The 21,031-nt window shown below is 39.6% G+C and overlaps 1 protein-coding gene across 2 annotated transcripts in view; it reads right to left on the minus strand.

Moving 5' to 3' along the window:
• Positions 1 to 781: 781 nt before the first annotated feature.
• The window catches only part of NOM1 (nucleolar protein with MIF4G domain 1), a 25,261-nt gene continuing 5,011 nt past the window's right edge, over positions 782 to 21,031 (minus strand). For both annotated transcript variants that reach the window (XM_030885620.2, XM_045290050.1), the window contains exons 4-12: positions 17,838 to 18,033; positions 12,336 to 12,659; positions 9,743 to 9,853; positions 8,787 to 8,954; positions 6,917 to 7,038; positions 4,750 to 4,882; positions 3,888 to 4,019; positions 1,905 to 2,014; positions 782 to 1,580 (exon numbers count right to left, since the gene is read on the minus strand). In XM_030885620.2, coding sequence (XP_030741480.1) covers positions 1,406 to 1,580; positions 1,905 to 2,014; positions 3,888 to 4,019; positions 4,750 to 4,882; positions 6,917 to 7,038; positions 8,787 to 8,954; positions 9,743 to 9,853; positions 12,336 to 12,659; positions 17,838 to 18,033 — 1,471 coding nt within the window. In that variant the 3' untranslated portion in view covers positions 782 to 1,405. The remainder of the gene's footprint in view (positions 1,581 to 1,904; positions 2,015 to 3,887; positions 4,020 to 4,749; positions 4,883 to 6,916; positions 7,039 to 8,786; positions 8,955 to 9,742; positions 9,854 to 12,335; positions 12,660 to 17,837; positions 18,034 to 21,031) is intronic.

The raw sequence follows: 21,031 nt of genomic DNA on the forward strand, positions 1-21,031 counted from the left end.
AAATTGCTTCACATGCCATTGAAAGATTGACATCAAATAAGGAAGACAGAAGAAGAATACTGAAAGCACCATGAACTGCCAAAAGAACAGCTAAATCTGTCTTGGTAGAAGTACAGCCAGAATGCTTAGAAGCAAAGATGGTGGAAACTTCATCTCATGTCCTCTGGACACGTTGTCAGGAGAGGCCAGTCCCTGGAGGAGGACAGCATGCTGGATAAGGCAGAGGAGCAGCGATAAAAAGGGTGGTCCCTAACAAGGTGGAGTGACACAGGCTGCACTCACGGGCTCAAACATACGGACTGTCAGGCAGGTGCGAGCCGGGGCAGTGTTTGCTCTGTGGACACCAGGTTACGAGGAAGCAGTGGCACCCAACAACGGACCCTACCCAGTGAGCAGCAAGATTAAATGGCCCGCATCTGTCTGGTGACTTGAGACAGTACAGCTACAACCTAGAGTTGATGAACAGAGTAACAAAAACACTCACCGCCATTGAGTAGATGCTGCTTAATAGTGACCCTGTAGTAGTGGTTCCCAACCTTCCTAATGCCGCGACCCTTACATACAGTGCCTCATGTTGTGGTGACCCCCCACCCCAATCATAAAATTATTTTTGTTGCTAGTGCATAAATGTAATTTTGCTACTGTTATGAATTGGGTAACCCCTGTGAAAGGGTCATTCGACCCACAAAGGGGTTGAGACCCACAGGTTGAGAATCACTGCCCTGTAGGGAAGGGTAGAACTGCCCCTGTGGGTTTCTTAGACAGTAGCTCTTTGTGAGAGTAGAAAGCCTCGTCTTTCTCACAAACGGCAGCTGGTGGTTTTGAACTACTAGCCATGTGGTTAGCAGCCCGACTCTTAACCACTATACGCCACCAGAGCTTTGATATAAAAATAGCAAAGAGTATTCTTTACTGTGTAAAAATTTTAGAAGATAAAAATAATTACATTATATTATACATAAGATGGTTATCTGTAAGACTCAAGACAATCATATTTTTCAATAATTGAAATGCATTCCAAATAATTAGATACTTTTGGTAGCTTGTCTGAATAATCTCTCTCTCTCTCTCTCACACACACACACACACACCTGCATTGATTCGTTGATTCGGACTCACGGCGGCAACCTCATCTGGGTCAGAGTAGAAGGAACTGTGCAGGGATACCAATGGCTGGCTGTTGCAGCACATGGCCAGGCTTTTCTTTCGTAGTAACTCGATTGTTCACTTAGCAGCGGACAGCGTAACTATTTGTTCCCTCAACTTTCTTTCTCTCCAGTTGTTTGAAAATGATTTGGAGCACAAATACAGGGTAACTTTGAATAAAAAATTGTCATCAACTTTGGAAAGCAGGCCGCTAGGCCGCTGAGCAGTCCCGTGGCCTTCACCTTCCACGCATCCCAGACTACATTCTCAGGGCAGACCTTCCTTGCAAAGACTGCACTGCAAGGTCAGCTCTCTCTCTGAGGAGGGTGGTGTCCTCAGCACTCTTGCGGGCCTGTACGTTCTTCAGTAAGAAGTGGCTGATAAAAAGCTTCAGTCCTTCCCGTAACATCCCAAGCTTCGGGTTGTCGGACACTCTGAAAGGAGGGGGAAGAACATGGTACAGTGACAAATTAGCTTCTCGTATCTTAAAACCTAGGATCCTGATGAGCCAGATATAACCTACTTCCTTTTAAAAACAGAATTCTCCATGAAGAACTTATACATTCTATTTGTTACACATCATTGTTAGTTTGATATTAGGTGAGTTTTATGTTCCTCACATTTAACACATAGTTAAAGAGACAACTGAAAATGAAGATCTACATATCTACATAGAACGTGTACAACCTTCCTTTACAAATCAACATAAATGCAACTCTTCATCCCTTTCCCACGTATCTGAGCAGCTAGGAACATACCTTGTAAAAATTAAACTAAGATCTTCAACCTCTGTGTCCATTAAGAGCATATATAACACTTTCCGCAAAAAATGGACTCTGGGTTTGTCCAATTCACTGAATTCAATGACCTAATAGAGATAAACATAAGGTTACACTGATTTGGTCAACATTCCCAATGATTTCTAAATATAGTCAATTAGAATAAAATTTTAGCTCCTGTCTTACATTTAAGTAGCATTTCTAGTTAGTTGTTGATTTTTTTATAAAAAGCACAGTCATTAGCAAGGGTGTGGAAATGCGGGAACTCTTATACACGTACTACTGGTAGGAGAGGAAGTTGGTACCACCACTTTGGAGAGCAAGTGGTAGTGTCAAGTTTATGCAGGTAGTCTTATGAGCTAGGAGTTTAATTCCCAGAGTTGAAAAATATACAAAAGGATGCTTCAAAATGTTTGTGGAAAAATAGAATGAAAAGATACTGGAATTTTCCAACAAACATTTGAAAGTCCCTCACATTATCTTAATCTCCTAAGGACTCATTTTTTTAACTAAAAGCTATACATACAATCCCTGGAAAACTATAAAAATACTGGAAACAAGCTGTATGTTTATCAACAGGATCAATTAATACATACAAAAATTGTAGTAGTTTTATAGTGGAATACTACTCAGTAGTTATAAAAGGAGAAACTAAGGTTACATATGTCAACATGGATAAATTGCAAATTAATGTGAATAAAAATGAATTGTGAGATACTAATATTATGTGGCAGTATAGTATTATGTATGTGAAAGTTAAAAGTGTGCAAAACAGCATTATGTACTTTTGTAGATACATGTAAATATCAAAACCGATACCCCAATAAAAAATGGTTACCTTGATGACTGAACAACTTTTTACTACGGTTAAGCCATTGAATTGTATGGTATGTGAATTACATGTCCAAAAAAACTGTTTTAAAATTAAAAAAAGAAAAAAACCAAGTGGTTTCCTCTGGGGAAGGGCCAGAGGAAATAAGCTCCTATAAACTCACAATAAACTCCAACTACATTTCCTAACATTATTTTAAATTCTGCTATTTTCCAGATGCTAGTTTAAGGCTCAATATCCGCATTTTGAAGTATAGTGGCCAAAACCTACTTTCACACAACAAAAGAAATATAAGGCAATGTTGAGTCAATTCTCTGATGAATGGCATAAAAAGACTTAAGAAGACAGGGACTGATATAGCAGCTGCAACAAAAGGCTCTAGCCTAACGTTTGTGAGGAGAGTGCAGTGCTTTGTTCGTTGTACACGCAGGCTTGCTCTGAGTGGGAATGGCATCAACCGCGCCTAACAACAATAAATGAAACTGCAGTGGCGGTCTGACCTGCAGAGGAGGAAGCAGCACAGAAGACATAAGGTCGATGCCACTGAACCAACTCTCTTTTCCTTTGACCTTCAAGTTCCCTAAAAGCACAATACTTTGCGCCACTGCAATCCCAGTGGTCCTAACATGTGGGCTTGCAGCCCACCTACAGTTCTGTGGACTGTGCACCAGTTCACTGTCGGCCCGACGCAAACCCCAGTACATCGGTATTGAGTTCACTGCCTCTGAGGGGATGCAGAGGCTCCCAATGCTGATGGGGTCAGGGTAGCGGGGAAGAACTGTGTCTTGTTGATTGAACGTATATCAAAATAATGAAAAATGAAGACATGGCGCCCAACCTCTACAAGGTGATCAACTCTTACTATCTTTCTCTGAATGCTATAGTGACCAATTCATGATTTTGTAATCAGACATGCAAATTCACCTCAAATGGAAGTATTAGATTAACACAAAATTTGTATTTTTATCCTAATTTACTCTAGGTAAATGTGTGCTTTATGCTAATTTAGTGATCTATGATGTCTATGATAATGAAAACACTTTGCAGGTATATTAAAAACCAAAGAAATGCAATTTTTAGAAGAATAATTATAGGCACTTATACTATCATTTTCATAGTATTATACACACCTTTAAAATGGAGAGTGGAAGTGATTTCATTTTCAACAAGTTGGCCACAAGATGAAGCAAATTAGAAAAATTAGTAGCTGGCAAATTTTCTAACTCCCGGAATTTGTCCCATAGACTGAATTGGAAAGTCATCTAACCAGAGTTGAAAAAAAGAAAAAAGGTTTAGATGCAATAAATAATTACAATTTCTTAATAATAATATAACCTAAAGCTATTCTATTTCTTATAAAATACACGAGTTTATTAATTTATTTTTAATATTCTAAACATCAAGTCTTTAGAAGCAATCACACATTTCCTTTCTAATGATACCAAAACCCTTATCAAACCCATTACCTGGGAGTTGATTCTGACTCAGTTACCCTAAATAGGCTTTCTATGTCTCATCTTGCTCCCATGGAGTGGCTGGTGGGTTTGAGCCGCCAATCTTGTGCTTAGCAGCCTAACAATTATCCGGCGGTGCCACTGGGACTGGAGAGACTGTTTGTACTAGCCTCAAAAGTTTCTTTCTATTGCAGCTGTTCCTCTCAAATCAGCACATACTAAAAGTTAGGTTTTTAGGCATTTGTATATAAAATTATATTAGAAAAGAATGATGCAGTATACAACTAGAAAGAGGCTTACGTATAAAAATTACACTTTATATGCGATGAGAAAAATTGTATACAGCAAGCACTTTGGTTGTACAGCCAGCCGCATCACTTTCTACAGATGGCACCGCCTACTATTCTTATGGCAGACCAATGAGAGTCATGTTCTATCCCACTGGACACAACTCTCTGGTCGGGGGTCGACTCAGGGAACTATTAGATGGAGTGAGGCAAACAGAATGCTTAGAAAAAACCCTTGGTGGTCTTCTTACCTGAAATCTCCTTTCATAGTCACAAAGCTTGCTAGCCAAGAATGCATAAAAAGGATTATACATTTTCTCTTGAAGGCAGCAATCCAAGAGAACATGAACTATCTCTCTTTCCTGATGATCCTTAAGTCCAAGCCTATGGAAAAAAATAGTAACTTACCAAACAAGTCACTCAAATTTCCAGTTTTACAGCCTTAAGTCAGAAATCTTTCAGACACATATTGCCGCTTGGCAGAGTTTGGTGAAACGAGAGCTAGGTAGAGGAGTTGGTGGTATCAGGAGACATGAACTAGGCCTAGCTTTGTCTCCAATTTCTCTGAACTTGAATGTTTCTGAGTGTGGGAGGGGTAAGAAAATATGATTTATGAGTTCTAATCTACCTACAAGTCTATAATTAGTGTCAGACTGACAAACAATTGTGTTAGCACTCAATTATGTATGCCCTTATAGCATGACTATTATTTCTCTAACTAAAAAAAAAATATTAATGTATAACATATATACAATTAAATTTTTCTTTGGTGTATAGTTCTGGGTTTTGATACATAGCAACCATCATGATTAAAATATAAAAAAATCTATTACCCCTCAAAATCCCCTGTGTCTCTTTGTAACCAAACTTTCCCCCAGGCCCCACGCAAACCTGGACCTGTTTTCTGTGCCTACAGTTTTGGCTCAGTCAGAATATCACACAAGCAGAATCACCAAACATACAGCCTTTGAGCAGGTGCCTTTCACTTGGCATCACCTGAGCTCCCTCACGTTGCCGCAGACAGCAGAGATTTATTTCCTGTTTAAGCCGGGCAGCCCACTGTATGGATGGATAGCATTTATTTATTCTTCCCTCCATGAGGGCATTTAATTTGTTCTAAATTTTTCATGATTAAGACTGACTAACTTTGGAAGTAAACCATGCTGAAAACTGTTCCAACTGCTGTCTCCACATAAAGACAGGAACGTGAACTCAAAGGAGAAAAGAAGTACAGCTATTGCCAAAATTATAAAAAGCCACAGGAAACAAACAAAAAACCTGATTAAAAAAAAACAAAACTGGCCAAAATCATACTTGCTTGAACTAGAGAAATTGGTTGGTTGAAGGCAACTAAAATAACCAATTTATTTCGGCTGAATTGATATCAAGTTGTTTAAATATTCAGAGGAGCAGCTATGTAGTTCTGATGAATAAAAATTGAAAAAATATACTGCCTAATAAACATAGCTTGTTGGGCAAACATTTTCAGGACATGAAATCAAATGAGGGAAAATTAGTAAAAGGAATTCTTTGTGTATCAAGAATGAGGTAAGACACTTCAACTACAGACCATGAAACCTCCCCACAGCCTTTTCTAGAATCAAAGTATAATTAAGGGCCATAGAGATATGCTAGACAAAACATAGATGTGTTCACAGAGAGGTAAAGAAAGGTCACACTTTTCAATTCAACATGTTTAAGAAAATATGAGACTTTAAAAAGTTGTGCAAAAATAGTATTAAAATATAATGAAAAATTCGCATGAACTTTTTGAAGCCAAGAATCCTGTAATTAACCACATTTTAGTATTAAGGAAAAAAAACCAGACTGAATTGTTTATAGTCTCCAGCCATTTTTAAACATCTTCTTATAACTAATTATAGAAACTATACAAAAATTTTTAATTAAAACATATAAGTATAATTTTAATATTAAATTTATATATTTTCATGCAATTCACTAAAACCAACAGCAACTAAGAATGATCGACTAGTAATCTAATAATTTCGATTGAGTCCCCCCATCCTACATATAACAAAATGCTTTAATTAGTAATTAAAACAAAAACGATTCATAGTAACCATGTAGGACCAAGTCGAACTGCTCCACAGGGTTCCTGAGGCTCTACCTCTTTACAGATACAGCTAGCTCGGTTTTCTCTCGCGGAGCAGCGGGTGGGTTTGAATCACTGACTTTCTGGGAGCAGTCCAACACTTAGCCCACCGCTCTACACTGGTGGCAAATTAAAAGGAACAAGACTGCTAACCAACAGGGATGCACGGACTCAAGCAGAGTGAGATGGGAAGGAAGTTATACTTATGTTGCACCTGACATTAGTTAAGTCATATTAAAAGAAATCAAATGAACATTTCTTTTACATGTAGTTAAGCAATAACAATATATTTACAGAAATCTCACTTTAGAAGCTTTTCAAATGCATCTAAAAAGTCTTCACTTGTCATTATGGTACAGAATATGTTTCTTCGAATGTCAGTGTTCATTCGTTGCTTACGGGCAAGGTCCAGTATCTTTGAACTAACCTGAAAGGAGGAACAAAGAAACCACATACATAAAGGGGGAGTCATTTTTAAACATCAGTGCAAATCACAGAAACCTTTATTGAACAAAAATATCAAGCTTCGAACCTACTGTTTCTTGACATAGCCTCTATCTAGCTCTATAACTTCTACAGGTGTTTCCCCCACTCTCACCCTTTCCTGAATTCTTCGCTCGATTTAACAAAATGGCAGTTCTGACATTCTCGAGGGACTCAATTATGTTCCCTTTAAATGTTCTTTGGGTTTGGGAATCAAAAAAGGAGCCTGGAGGGACAAGATCAGGGCTGTTGGGTGGGTGGGGGAAGGTTCTCCAATGAAATTCTCATAGGACAGTCCTTGCTAGCTTTGAAGAATAAGCAGGTGCGTTATAATCATGAAAAAATTTCCTCGATACATTTTTGGCTTTTTTCTTAATAGTATAGTTTTTAATTTTCAGAAAACATCTTCCTAATAAGCCGCAAAACTGTCTTATGTCTTTCGAGAAAATCTATCAAGATTACCTCTTATGATTCCCCCATAGTCACCATAACCTTCTAAGCTGACCTATGTGCCTTTAATTTCATTGGCCTCACAGATCCTGTCAGAAACTACTGTTTGGCTTTAGTTTGAAGACACCCTAAAAAGACCTGTGGCACACTAGTTACACGTTGGCCTGTGATCCGTAAGGTTGCGGTTGGAAACAACCAGCCCACTCTGTGGGGAAAGACAGTGCTTTCTACTCCTATGAAGAGCTAGAGTCTTGGGCACTCACAGGGGCAGTTCTACCCTGTCCTAGCGGGTTGCTATGTATTGGCATTGACTCGATGGCAGTGAGGGTATTTTTATTCTTGAGGTAATGAGACTGAGACATGTATATTAGCGAGAGAACCTGTCTGTGGCTACCCACTGATGATAGAGACATGTTTGAACACATATTTTAGGAATCAACCAGTGCTTGTGTCAGTAGGAACCCTAGCAGCAATATTTTTGACCTTGTATATTTCAACGAAATTCCTTTGTTGCTTGAGAAATACTACTTCATACATTGGTTAACTGTAGTTTCTAAAAAACAACTTTTATAATTTCTGCGTGGACTTGTACTTATTACAAATGTAAATCAACACTAAATCATTAGGCTTGGGCAACCCTAAAGAAATAAAAGAAATAAAGCAAGAGCTAAGAAAAGCCACTGGGTATAAAAACACTTGATTTAGAAAACTTTTTTTCACAAGTGGTATGATCTGAATCACTCTTAAGTAACAAGGAAATAAAATACGCATTAAGTGGCATAGCCCAAGGAGCCTAAAAGACAGGATGATTAAATGTACTGTGATACTCTGGAGGGGGGCAACAGCAGGTGGAATGAATCCTGGACAGAAAAAGGGTGGTAATAACTCAGGGAATATGAATAAAGTATGGACTTAAGTTATTAATTATAAAATACAAAGAAGGGCAAGAAAGTTTAACAATCTAAAACCCTAGGTAAATGAAAGAGAAGCACGTCATCTGGAAAACAGCATATGCCTGTTTCAAGGACTGGTATTTGTGAGTTAATTATCATATGATCCCTTCACCCAATTAACCTTTTTAAAAGTAAATAAGCCACAGAAATTATATTACAGACTTATGGCAACTTCTGTCAGGTCTTCAAACACATATTTGCATAATCGGGCCACAAATAATAAAGGAGCTAGCTGCACTAGACAGTACCAGGGCTGCATAGAAATAGAAAAAGACAGGCATCACCTTACCGTCCCTGTGAGTGGCTTCTGCTGGACCCTACTCTCGGGGCCGTCAATCATTGGGGCTCCACTCCACGATGACCCGATGATCCACCAGCGGCCAACTTGCTCTGCATTCAGGACACTCTCCCAGGAGATGCGAAGCCGTGTTTCTGTACTCGAGCCAATGTTGCGCACCTGATTAAAAAAATAAACAGGACCTACTGGAAATGCTTCTATTTTGTACTATCTCCATCCTTAATATTTTTGTTATTTGAGTCATGAGTTTTTGGGTGCATGAATATTTGCCAGTAAAATCGAACAACTTTGACAGTTCCACCTGTTCGGAATAATGCCAAAGCACAGCTATATCAAAGCAGCACAGACAGCACTCTGTGTGCGAGGTCAATTGATAACAAACATGGCTCTATCGTCCCCAAATAGCATTTTCTTTAGAAAGCTGTTACAGGAAAGCAAGAGCAATCTGACCTGATTCAGACTTAGGGGCAAACAGTGAGTTCGACCATGTTGGCAGTTGAAGTGATTGGTTTTGCTCGTCAACAGCTAGGTTAAGGCTGGGGCTGAGAAACTTAATCTGACTGGGGAGATCAGTGGGTCTGAACCTGAGTGCACATTCCAAACAGCTGAGGAGTTAAAAACAGAACAAAAACCCTCTCTTAGGCAGCTCCTGGTATTTGCATTTTCAGAAAGCCACCAGATGAATATTTTTTGCACAGTTCAGCACCACTGCGTCAGTGAACAGGATGCTTAATGAATGAGAATTTGTCTCAATACACATGTCACAGAAACAGCACTGTAACTACTCAAAAGATCTCCCCAAAGAAACAATAACTTTCTATTGGACATCTTTAGGACTCTTACTAACAGCACAGAACAAATGACTTTCAGATCCTGATCATTTTAATTTGAATTATGGGTTCATGTTGACATGGAAGCCCAAAACACATCAGAAATAAGTTACTTACCAAAGCTCTTTGTAATTTCCTCAGTTTCTCCACAGGCTCAGGATCATAACCTGGAATTTTACGCATGTCGTTATTCCTCAGTGCCAACATGGTCTCTAACATGAACCGAATCTGGCGGGGGGGAAAAAAAAACCCCAAATAAAATAAACAACTGATTACCCATCAGGGTGCTCAAGATGGCCTGTGCATGCTATGATGCTGGGAGCTGTGCCTCCATCATTTCATATGACAGCATGATCACTCATGATAGACAGGATTCAAAGGAGTTATAAGATGAAGAATGACTAGGAAGAAGGACCGGCAATCTATTTCTTAGAAAAACAACAACAACAAAAACAACAGTGAGAATTTTACAAGTAGCAGAGGAATACTGTTTGATACAGTGCCAGATGATGAGCGCCTCAGGTTGGCAGGTTCTCAAAGTATTAGTGGGAAGAGCTGCTTCTCAAAGTACAGTCAGCTTTACTGCATGGAGTTGGGGACCATCCTTTGCTAATGTGGCAGCACTCGAGATGAGAAGAAACAGCTGTAAATACCCATTAATAATTGGAACGCAGACTATTCAAAGTATGAATCTAGGAAAATTGGAGTCGAGAATGAGAAGAAATGCATAGATTCATATTCTATGCATTAGTGGGCAGAAATGGACTAGCAATTCCCATTTTGAAGAGGAACTGTCACATTCCTTGTCAAAAAGAACATCTCAAGATCTATCCTGAAGTATAATGCTGTCAGTGTTAGGTAATATCATATGCTGCTGAAGACCAGTTAATATTATTCAAATTTAGGCAACAACTAGTAATTCCAAAGATGAAGAAATGGAAGATTCTTTTAACAAGTTCTATAGTCTGAAATTAATCAAACACCATTGATAATCTAGGTGCTTGCAATATGAAAACTAGGAACAAAGAAGGATCGGTATTGGAAAATATGGACTTGGTAATAAAACTTATGCCAGAGATCAGATGATAGAATTTGTATAGTCATTGACTTATTCAATGCAAATACTCTTTTCAACACATTAAGAGAGACCTTGGCAAATGTAACATAATGGAGACAAACCAATGACATTCATTTTGGTCTCTGACACATCAGGTTGCTATGCATCAGAACCAACTCCATGATACCAACAATCTTTAGAGAAGCTTTCTCCCATGGAGATTTGGCAGGTTTGATCCCTTAATCTTCCTGTTAACAAATAACATTTGTTCACAGCTGTAAAATATTGCATATTATAACACTATTACTGCCACCTTTTCTGGGAGTTTGAATACCACAGATATTTTCTGTCTCCGTTTTTTTGGATGTGCTATACCCTTCTACAGACCTTTAGCCTTTGCATAGCTCCCTTTGACTCTTACTGAGCCAGCCGCCCAGTCTGGTAACTCATCTGTACCTGTAGGAGGTACTACCTCCACCAGTCTTCCAGGTCCAATCCCCTCTCACTCTGTTCCCTTTCCTGTTGATGATCCTCTTCTTTCCTATATATTTTTAACCTATTTCCCACTACGAACTTTCCACCACTGCAAGTAATTTTAGAATAGTTTCTTCCCCCACAAAGTAATCCACACCTATTAATAGTCATTCCCTACCCCCCAACTCCTTCAGCCTATCTTGTGTTGTTAGGTGCTGTGTTGGTTCTGACTCACAGAGAGCCCTGTGACAGCGCAGAACTGCCCCACGGCGTTTGCTAAGCTGTCAGCTCCATGGAAAGCGATGGCCAGGGCCTTCTCTAATGCTACTGGGTGGGTTTTCCAACCGCTACTTTCTGACCATCAATATTTTATTAAGTAGAACTTACTGCTTCCATCTCAAAACAGTACCTTCTATTCAACCATGCCCCCCACCCCCATTCCCTCAACACCCTCTTCTTCCGAGATTTCTCTGAACTTAAATATACAGCCGCCTCAAAAACTATGTGTAAAAATGGAATTAAAAGGCAATGGAATTTTTCTATGTACTTCATCACGTTTCTCCATGTAACAGTGACTAATGGCCTCTATTTACTTGAACTGCAAATTAAAATTTTAGTTCTTACCTTGCATGAGTTCTTAGCCTTCAACACAGAGGATAAGAAGAAAAACCCTTGGCACCTGTCTTCTACAACTTTCCTTTCTGTGTTCCATTCTCAATGGCCAGTTCTTCCTCCCCTCTGCAGTTAAATGCCATCTTTAATTTCTCTGCTTCCTGCTGTGTACCAGGCAATTGTAACTACTTCTAAGGCTCCAATGACCATTTTGTATGATGAGGACTCTCAAATATCTTAGTCCACATCTCCCTTATCTCATCTCAGTAACTAACCCAAGTACTTTCATTTCAGGGGCTGTCTCCTCTCTCAAATATGCTTCTCCTTGAGCATTTGCTACCTGCATTTTTCAGATAGATGAATGTTAAATAAATCAATTCTTAAATTCATAATTTGAGCTCTTAGTAAAGAAACAGGTTTCTAGCACACACTAATGACAAAGACATAAAATTAGATGAAGCAGAAGGTAATTGAAACCAAGAGGAAATTACGGCAATATTTGCCCCCAATCCTTAGTATTTGTAAGTTCTGGTCCGTGTGTGAGCACCTAGTCATTTTGTAACATACCCTGGTCTGGTCCTGAAATCTGTTGCCGGCTTCACTGGCTTTCTTCTGAGCTTCCGTGATCAGCTCCTTAAGTGATGAAGCATCATCTTTCCTCAGTGAAAAGCCCACGCTTTTCAGCATTAACAGGATCAACTCAATATCTTTTTCTGTGAAAGTTGTAACAAGTTTTTTCAAAATATCAAAGATGAGAAGAGACTGTACCACATGGAAGTTATATAAATGGGCAAGAATGGAAAAAAGGTTATCACATTCCTTCCCTCCATGTCCATTTTTATACACGTCCTCAAACTTCTTCACCACAACCTCCAAAAAGTGAGCACCAACCTGAACAAAGGGGGAAAAAAATCATTAAAAGCACACAAAAAGACAAACTTTACCAAGTTATTCTGAGAGACCACTAGGCAGGCACTTACTGCTTACTATATGACGAGAGGGCAGCAGATAGTAAATGACAACATAAAGCAATCTGCCATAGGACTCAAGGCACAGCTTCTTTTCTGTAACATCAACAAGGGGACAGCCAATATGGGTCCTTGGAAAAATTAATTTGCTGAAAATTTTGTTTAAAACATGCTTCTATCTCTACATTGTACTACTAACCAATGAAATTAATTTCTCAACACTTTTTCCAAGTTTTTATTCTTAGTTAATTTTTTAATAAGGAAGCAATAAAATTGATGTTAAATACCAGCAATAAAAAGCACACAACACAGTATCAAGTAATAATAAAGCTCTTAACTCAACAGCTACTTAAGAACGATCGTAAAGGACACATACACAATATGAGATAGCCTGATTTTCAAAGATTCTTGTTTTAGAGGTAAGGCAGCCAATGTACTGCCCTTCAGGAACCAACAAAATAAACATGCGGTTAGTTATCTTTTAGGGAACAGCATGTGACCCAGAAACTGCATGTTGTTTAGCAAAGCTATGGAAAGCCACCAAAGTTTCATCATTCTCATGAATTGCGATCCCAAATCTCAAGAGTACTTTGGAGAGACTTGGAAATGAATCCTGGTTTACCCACATGCCCCAATCTCTGAGGTCTGAGCAAATTTCTGCACTGCTCTAAATTTTTCCACTCTCTGGAAAACTAGGATAATGAAACTTAAGGCAGAAAAGTGGTGGTTATAATTTTTGTTATGTTTACTGTGACATGATCTTTCAAATTTCAGCTCAAGTTAGAGACGGGAGGAAGAAATGAATGGCAGCATGGATATAACGGTGTAAATAAGTTTCTCAACAGTCTAGTTAAGACAAGAAAATCAGGACTGAGGCAGTCAGACTAGCTCTGGAAACAAAGGCGTGGGTACAAGGGTGCCTCTGTGACAGGATTGGTAGGCTGAAGTGATCCAGATTTGAAAAGCTAAAAGCTTATGGTTCTCAGGCTTTAGTCTGGCAGCTAGAGTAAGTGACAGTGCTAGTAACTACAGTAGAGGGTGGACAAACCTATTTAAGACTTATTAGCGTCAACTCTGGGACGCCAAGTGGGACTGGCAATAGATGTGCGATAAGTTAAAATCATGGGGAAAATGAGGTCAATGAGAAAGGTTACAGTCTAATGAGAAAACATATTCACTGCTAGATTATAAGAACCAAATGCTAGAAGTAATTAACATTGCTGAATTTTACACTTAAAATTAGTTAAAATTTAAAATATGCATATATAATAAATACAATAAAATAATAACTAAAGCATAATAAAATTAAAAAATAACGTTAAAACAAGTCAAAAGAAAAAAGCTAGAAGCAGCTAGATAAAGGCAAAATATTGACAAGAGAATAGACTTCAATGAGGCTTACTCTGGTAAAGTGGTTACATTTTTGGTGTTTAGACTTGTGAGTTGCCAACTGAAGTCCCTTGACTAAAGATAAACCCGAATATATATATACTCTCCTAATATGACATTATGTGAAAATATAATTTATAGAGAGAAATTAGAATTATACAGATGGCACAAATTAGACTCAGGTATGTTTTCAAGCACACAAATAAAATTCTTTAATTACATAACAATTTGTAAAAATTAGAAAAAATGTAATCTCATTTAGAGTCTTCAAAATAAAATATAATTTAGTACAGCACTTAACAACACAGTAACACCTGTGCGGCTGTGTGCTTACAAATAGTTATTTAAGCATATAAGTTAAATCTGATATGGGATTTTTTTCCCCCCTCAGCAAACATCTACACATACTTGATTGTTAAATGATTTTTAGAAGCAATTCAGCAGCTGACACCATGGTCTTTAAAACATTTTTTTCCCTCTCTCCCTGAACTCCTAAGAGGATGTTTTTCTCATTATAGAACTGAAAGTACTTTAATGGAACCAGTTTCCTGAGAGCTCATCATACTTTGGCAGAAGTTTTAGTGGATGTCATTAGCTAAAGTACTATAATGACTTCCCCTTGGAACAAGTAATTTTGGTTATCCTTCAGGCTATTAGTGAAGGTATAAATGAAAAGTAGGACCAATAATTTCATGTTTTCAAATCAAGTAAATTCCAAGATGCTGTGAGTGACCATGGGCTATGACTTTTACTATAACTCACTGAAACACTTTCTATACTACCATCACTTTGATGGTTAAATCTGTTCAGAGTATAGCAGTGTGATTTAGGAGAGAGGAATGTACTAAGAAAATCATATAATGGCACTGAATTATGGCAATCAAAGGGTACTAAGGATGGTGTTCAGTGATTTCATTACACTTTGTAATGGAAAAGAAAATGGAATTACAGCATTCATAAGTGAACATGAGAATAGCTCTTAGAAACTTTAAAAAAAAATTAATTCCAAAGAGTGGTTCCCTAAATAGTTGGTGGAGTTTTTTCCCCCAAGCAATAACGTCTGTAGTTGAGTTCTACCCAGGAGGCCAGCTCCAGTCTCTGTCTCCAGCTTCCAATGCATGGTAGGTTCTACGGTCTCATCTTTTTAAAAAAAATGTCCATAATGTAACTACTCTTGCGTAAGGAAAAAATATAAGAAAGAAAATTATCTGGGGACAGAAACAAAATCTGCAGTGGAATGAAAAGCTGCTAGGAAGAAAGTAGAAGGAAGAGCAGACTTTCAACCTGAAAAACTCCTTCATTAAGTTAATAATGACTAACCTTTATTAAGCACTTACAAGCCCTGGTGGCGTACTGGCTACTCATTAGGTTGCTAACTGCAGTGTCAGCAGTTTGAAACCAACAGTCATTCCAAGGGAGAAAGACCAGGCTTTCTACTCCCGAGAAGAGTTACATCTTGGAAACCCACAGGGACAGTTCTACCTGTCCTACAGGCTCGCTATGAGCCGGCATCAACTAGATGGCAGTGAGTTTGGTTTTGAGCTAGTGAGTTTGAGCCGGTCTGCATACTACAGACAAGGTGATTTTCTAAGCATATTATATGTAATAACTCATTAAACTTAATGCTAAGAAACTGAGGCACAGAGAAATGATACAAGCTCACACAGATTAGAGCTCTGTTCTAAACTCAGGTAGTATTCTTATTAACCACTACACTGCACTGCACCACACTACCCTGCTTTTATGCTTCTAGTAATTTGAAGAGTGGTTCATTTTGGCCATGTTTGTCCATTTTAAAGTAAGCCTTTGACAGTCTCACTCTATAAGACATCAAATAATTTTTAAGACTATGATTAAGAGCAAATACTATGCAAATGAAATTAATATGAAAAGCATTGTGGCAAAAACATACTGGTTAAGGAGCTAGGTAAACAGGTTTAGCTTACCTTTAACAAGTCTTGGGATTTAGGGATTGCCACATAACTGTTCAGTGCCTGGTTTGCTGCATGTATGAAGTGGGGGTTAAATTGCTATCTATCCTACTTATTTCAATGGGAAGTTGCAAGGGTCAAAAGCTATGACGACACAAAAGTGTACAGATGCATAGCTGCAAAGCAGACTTCTAGGATGCTTTAATGCCTCAGGCTATTCTTTATAATACGAGAACACTAAGTATCAGAAGGCCAAGAAAAATGGCAGGGAAACCCACTCATTCACCACAGAATGAATTTCTTTAGGCAAATTGATTTCTTTTAACATAATCAAATGAGCTATGTTGTGGGAACTGAACTATCAGTGGGAAGTTGATAATTTTACAACAGACCACAGTGGCAGTTACATAATCATTTGTTAATGAGGATTAAGAGTGAAGGAGGGGTGGAGTCTAGTCTGTCAATCAGATCATAGCCAATGAGGCCTCAGAGTGGGCATGGCCTTCTCCTGAGAATTCTGGGAAATCCTGTATTTCTCCGTGGAGGTGGGAGACACTCTCTCTCTAACTCCCTGGGAGATTATTGCAGCTGACAAGACACATGGACCTACCCTGATGCAACCAAACCTCTGAAGCTGGAGAAGCCACATAGAGATGCCTGCCAGTGCTGAGATGCTTACAACGCCACTGGATCCAAAGACTTTCTACCCACTGGCTTGTGATCGTCCTGCAATTGGCTTCATTGCATGTGTTTCATGAGTCTGACGAGGACTTTATAGATTGGTATCAGACATATAGGCTAATATTGGACTTAAGGGCTTGGATTGGACTCGGTTGGGATGCTTTCTTAATGCAAAATTACCCTTTATATAAAAGTCTTTCTTATTCATGAGTTTCTATGGATTTGTTTCTCTAGCCTACCCGGAATAACACAACCACTGAAGGAATCCTGGCAGTGCAGTGACTGCCAATGCAAAGGTTAGTGGTTTGAACCACCATCTCCACGGCAGAAAGTGGTGGCCATCACCTTCCACAAAGATTTACACGCATGGAAATCCTAAGGTGCAGTTCTCCTCTGTCTACAGGGTGGATATGAGTCAGAATCAATCTGATGGCAGAGGATGTGGCTGTAGCAGGAAGGTATCTGTGGACCAGTTATAACCAAAGAGTCGTCCCTAACTTTAAACCATCAGGTCACTGAGCAAGGACAAAGGATACAAGAGAGGTGGGAGTGGATGGGAGACAAATATGTATTTGGGTAACTACTAGTAGCTACTTGGTACCAACTACTTTAACATGCTGTCCACCTGAATCCTGACAAAGCTCCATGAGATAGTAAGTGTCACCTACTTCGAAGCTGAGGAACTGGCACAGAGATGCCATATAACCAACTTGGAGGGGAAGCTTGGAGACTCCAAGTTTGTGGTGGCATTTTTACTGATCAAAAATAATCAATAACTCAATACAAATACCACAGTGGCAAAACCATGCAAATCATTACACTTGAACATCCGAATAAAAATAAGCCAATTTTAAAGTAAGGAATAGGACTATGGAGGACATGCACATAGAGAACATGAAGGCAAGCCCAAAATGTCAGTCCAAAAGAAAAGAAATACAAAGAAAATCACATTAGAATGGACCAAAGAAAAAAATAAAAGTTGGCCCAAACCAAGTATCTAGTGAATGCTATTTAAAGCTACATGATGGAAAACAGGTATGCTCTATTAAAAGCAGTGAGAATAGCAAATGGTAAATGAGTGAGAAAAATAGATGCCATACCTCAATTCCTACTGTGTGGTGAAGAATGCTAACTAAAAGAACGTGCTCCATCATCAGCCTGGCGGGCATGACTGTGTCGGTGACACACGCACTCATGAGAATGCCTGTCAAAGTGTCGTTCATGTCCTTCCTGCTGTTAGCCATATACAGTTCCTCCAGCTGTCCACTGATAGAAGCCATGTTTGGTTCACTCAACCTGCACAGAATTATAAGAACACACAGCAAAAATGTGTAAAAAATAAGAATTATTTTCAGTTCAACTGAAAAAAAAAATCAGACTTAATCAATACCACCAATATATCCTACCTTATAAACACTTTGAGCATGAGGATTCTTACCTTGTCCCAATAACTGAACACAGACAGTACCTAATTACATAGTTCAACTACTGGGGATCGTGGCATCTCTTCCTCTTTCAAGTTTACAGAAACTTCAATGAGGATGCTACACTGTATATCCTGATTCAATGCTCCCAGGCAGAGGTAGGGAACTATCCTGAGATAGCATTTGTTGTTAGGAAAATGTCCCACTTTACTATTTTTCCCCCCTAAGATAGCATAAAACCTTTAGTTTCGCCCTTAGAAAAGGTGGCTCCGTTTTACTGCGTGGGAGGGGAACAGTACATATGCACAGAAGACAAAATTCCAAGATACAAGGAAGCAGTAGTGTTCTAGTTTTAGTGAAGCATTAGTAATAATTTTCAACAAGCACGCAGTATGGGGAAGGGCAAAGCATGAGGGAAGCCTCGTGGTGACGAACAGTTCGGCATAAATGGTGGTTTCATGAGTCCACGCATGTGAAACTGCATAGAAATACAAACGAGTGCAAAATGAACATGCAAATGGGTGAAATCTGAATAAATGGTGGCTTGACTGCACATCCAATTTGTTATTTAAATTATGTAAAAAGTGAAGTTTAAATTTTATCTTAAGATGCCTTGGTAACACAGCAGTAGGTTCAGTACTGGGCTCCTAACCAAGGAGTTAGGGGTTCAAATTCACTAGCTGCTATTTAGAAGAAAAATGAGGCAGTGTGCTCCAGTAAGCATATAGTCTTGGAAATCTGGTGTAGTAATTCCACTCTGCACCATACGGCCATTCTGGTATGAATTGACCAACAGCAAAAGGTGGGTGTACTGAAGTGAAATTCTTAATATGGCCCTTCTATCCATAGCTCTGTAATTTTTGCCCATTGACTGGCTGGGACTATGTAAATAGGATATGTGTAACACTAATAAAGAGAATCGGTCAGTTTTAGGTCCCCTCCTCTGGCTATAAGAATGAGCCATCTCAGAAAAAGAAATGAGGGAAATCCACGACCACGAAAGAAGAGCCAGCAGTGGTGCACGTGCGGGATCTCTGTGATGTGGTGGACGTCAAGACCAGAGGCTAGGTAAAGAGCACCGAACCTGTAAGACTGTGAACTGTGAGGAGAAGCAGTGGGCTGGCTTCCTGGCCCACAGAGGAAGAAGCCAAAGGACCATGTATCTGAGATGCAGGACTGGGGAGAGACTTGGCTACTGGCTGAGGAAGGTGTTGCTGTGGACCAAGATCACATCCTTAGTTTACTGATCTCAATTTGTGGTAACCAGTTAACTTCCCTGGGAGCCCTGGTGGCACAGTGGTTATGTGATGGGCTGAGATCCACATGGTCGGCACTCCGAAACCACAATCAGCTCTCCAAGAAGGCAGCATGGGTTTTCTATTCCCATAAAGTTAGTCTGGGAAACCCACAAGGGGTTACTCCAAGTCAGCACTGACTTGGTGGCAGTGAGTTTGGTTTTTGTTGCTAATTTCCTGAACACGCCCCACTTAATTTTGAGTATTGTCAGTTCTACTGGGCTACTGCAACAGATTATTGAACCCAGCAGAAAGGAGAATGTGGTGGGAGAGGTGGCTGGTGTCAGAGTAGGGTAAAGAAGGGTGCAGGCCCATCTGAATCCTGCCTGGCGGCAATGGCCCGGGCCTGGTGAGGAGTCAGGTTCTCCGTGCCCCTTTTGTAGCCACAGGTCTTCAGATAGGGAGCTGTTTACTTTGGGTGGGGATCTTCATTCAGCAAATGCTACCTTCTAGTGAGGACTACACAGAATCTCCTTGTACTTTTTGCAATTCTCTGTGAATAATTATTTCAAAATATAGCGTCAAACAAACAAAAAGCAATATATATTCAAATCTGGCAGATGATATGTTGCTAGGAGTCAGGATAATGATTACTGATTGCCCAAGTGATTGTAAATAGGGGTACAAAGGTGAATTAGAAAGGGGCGTTGGCATATGAGTAGTTTTAACTCTTATCTTCAAAACCAGAGAGCTGATAAAGAAACAGCTGACAAAAGTTCCAGCTTGTGTTTCCAAGCCCTGGTAAGATAAGCACTGGACTGATAACCATAAAGCCAGCAGTTCAAATTCACCAACTGATCGTTAGGAGAAAGATGAGGCTGTCTGCTTCCAGAAAGATTTACAGACTCAGAAACCCTACAGAGTGTTATTATCAGTTGGCACTGACTTGTGGCAGGCTTTTTTGTTTTATATTGTTTCCAATCAACTTTATGTTTTACTCTTAAATAACGCCCCGCACCCCCAACCAGATATGATCACATACTCGGGAAGTGGTGATGAAAGACCATGTTCCTGGTATGGGAGGAAGAGAGCCTGTCAGTCCTTCTTTCACCAGAGACAGACACCCACTCACTTCCATTCTATGCGACTCCTTTGTTTCTCCTTCGAATAACAAGATGAGTGATAAGTCAACCAAAAAGTCTGGGTAACATCTTCTTAACTAAGCATTCATTGGGTCTACTGCTTAAGAATACAAAAGAAATGAAGGGGGAGGAAGAGAGAGTGGAGCATATCCTGGCCCACCAGGCCTGGAAGACAATATCCCCGCTTTGAACAGTCAATGCACAGGGTGGACCATATGGCTGATCCCACTTTGAGACACGCCATCCCTTGCTTGCCCATGGCCCTATGGGGGACAACACTGGAAACTCAGTTTCAGGAATGACCTGAACTGACCCTGTGACACTGAGGCAAAACACTAAAGGCGTGCGGCAGAGCAACAGGGGGAGCAGAGCAGGAAGTTCCTGAGGGAGTACAAAAGACAGACTCTGAGGCCAGAGCAGGGCACCTCATTGCACTTGACTAGAGGACACACCTAGAGTGCAAAAATCAGACCTTGATCGATTTACTGGTTTT

The sequence above is a fragment of the Echinops telfairi genome, unplaced genomic scaffold, assembly GCF_000313985.2.
Source record: "Echinops telfairi isolate 266 unplaced genomic scaffold, ASM31398v2 ScPeMD7_31;HRSCAF=116, whole genome shotgun sequence".
Classification (NCBI taxonomy): domain Eukaryota; kingdom Metazoa; phylum Chordata; class Mammalia; order Afrosoricida; family Tenrecidae; genus Echinops; species Echinops telfairi.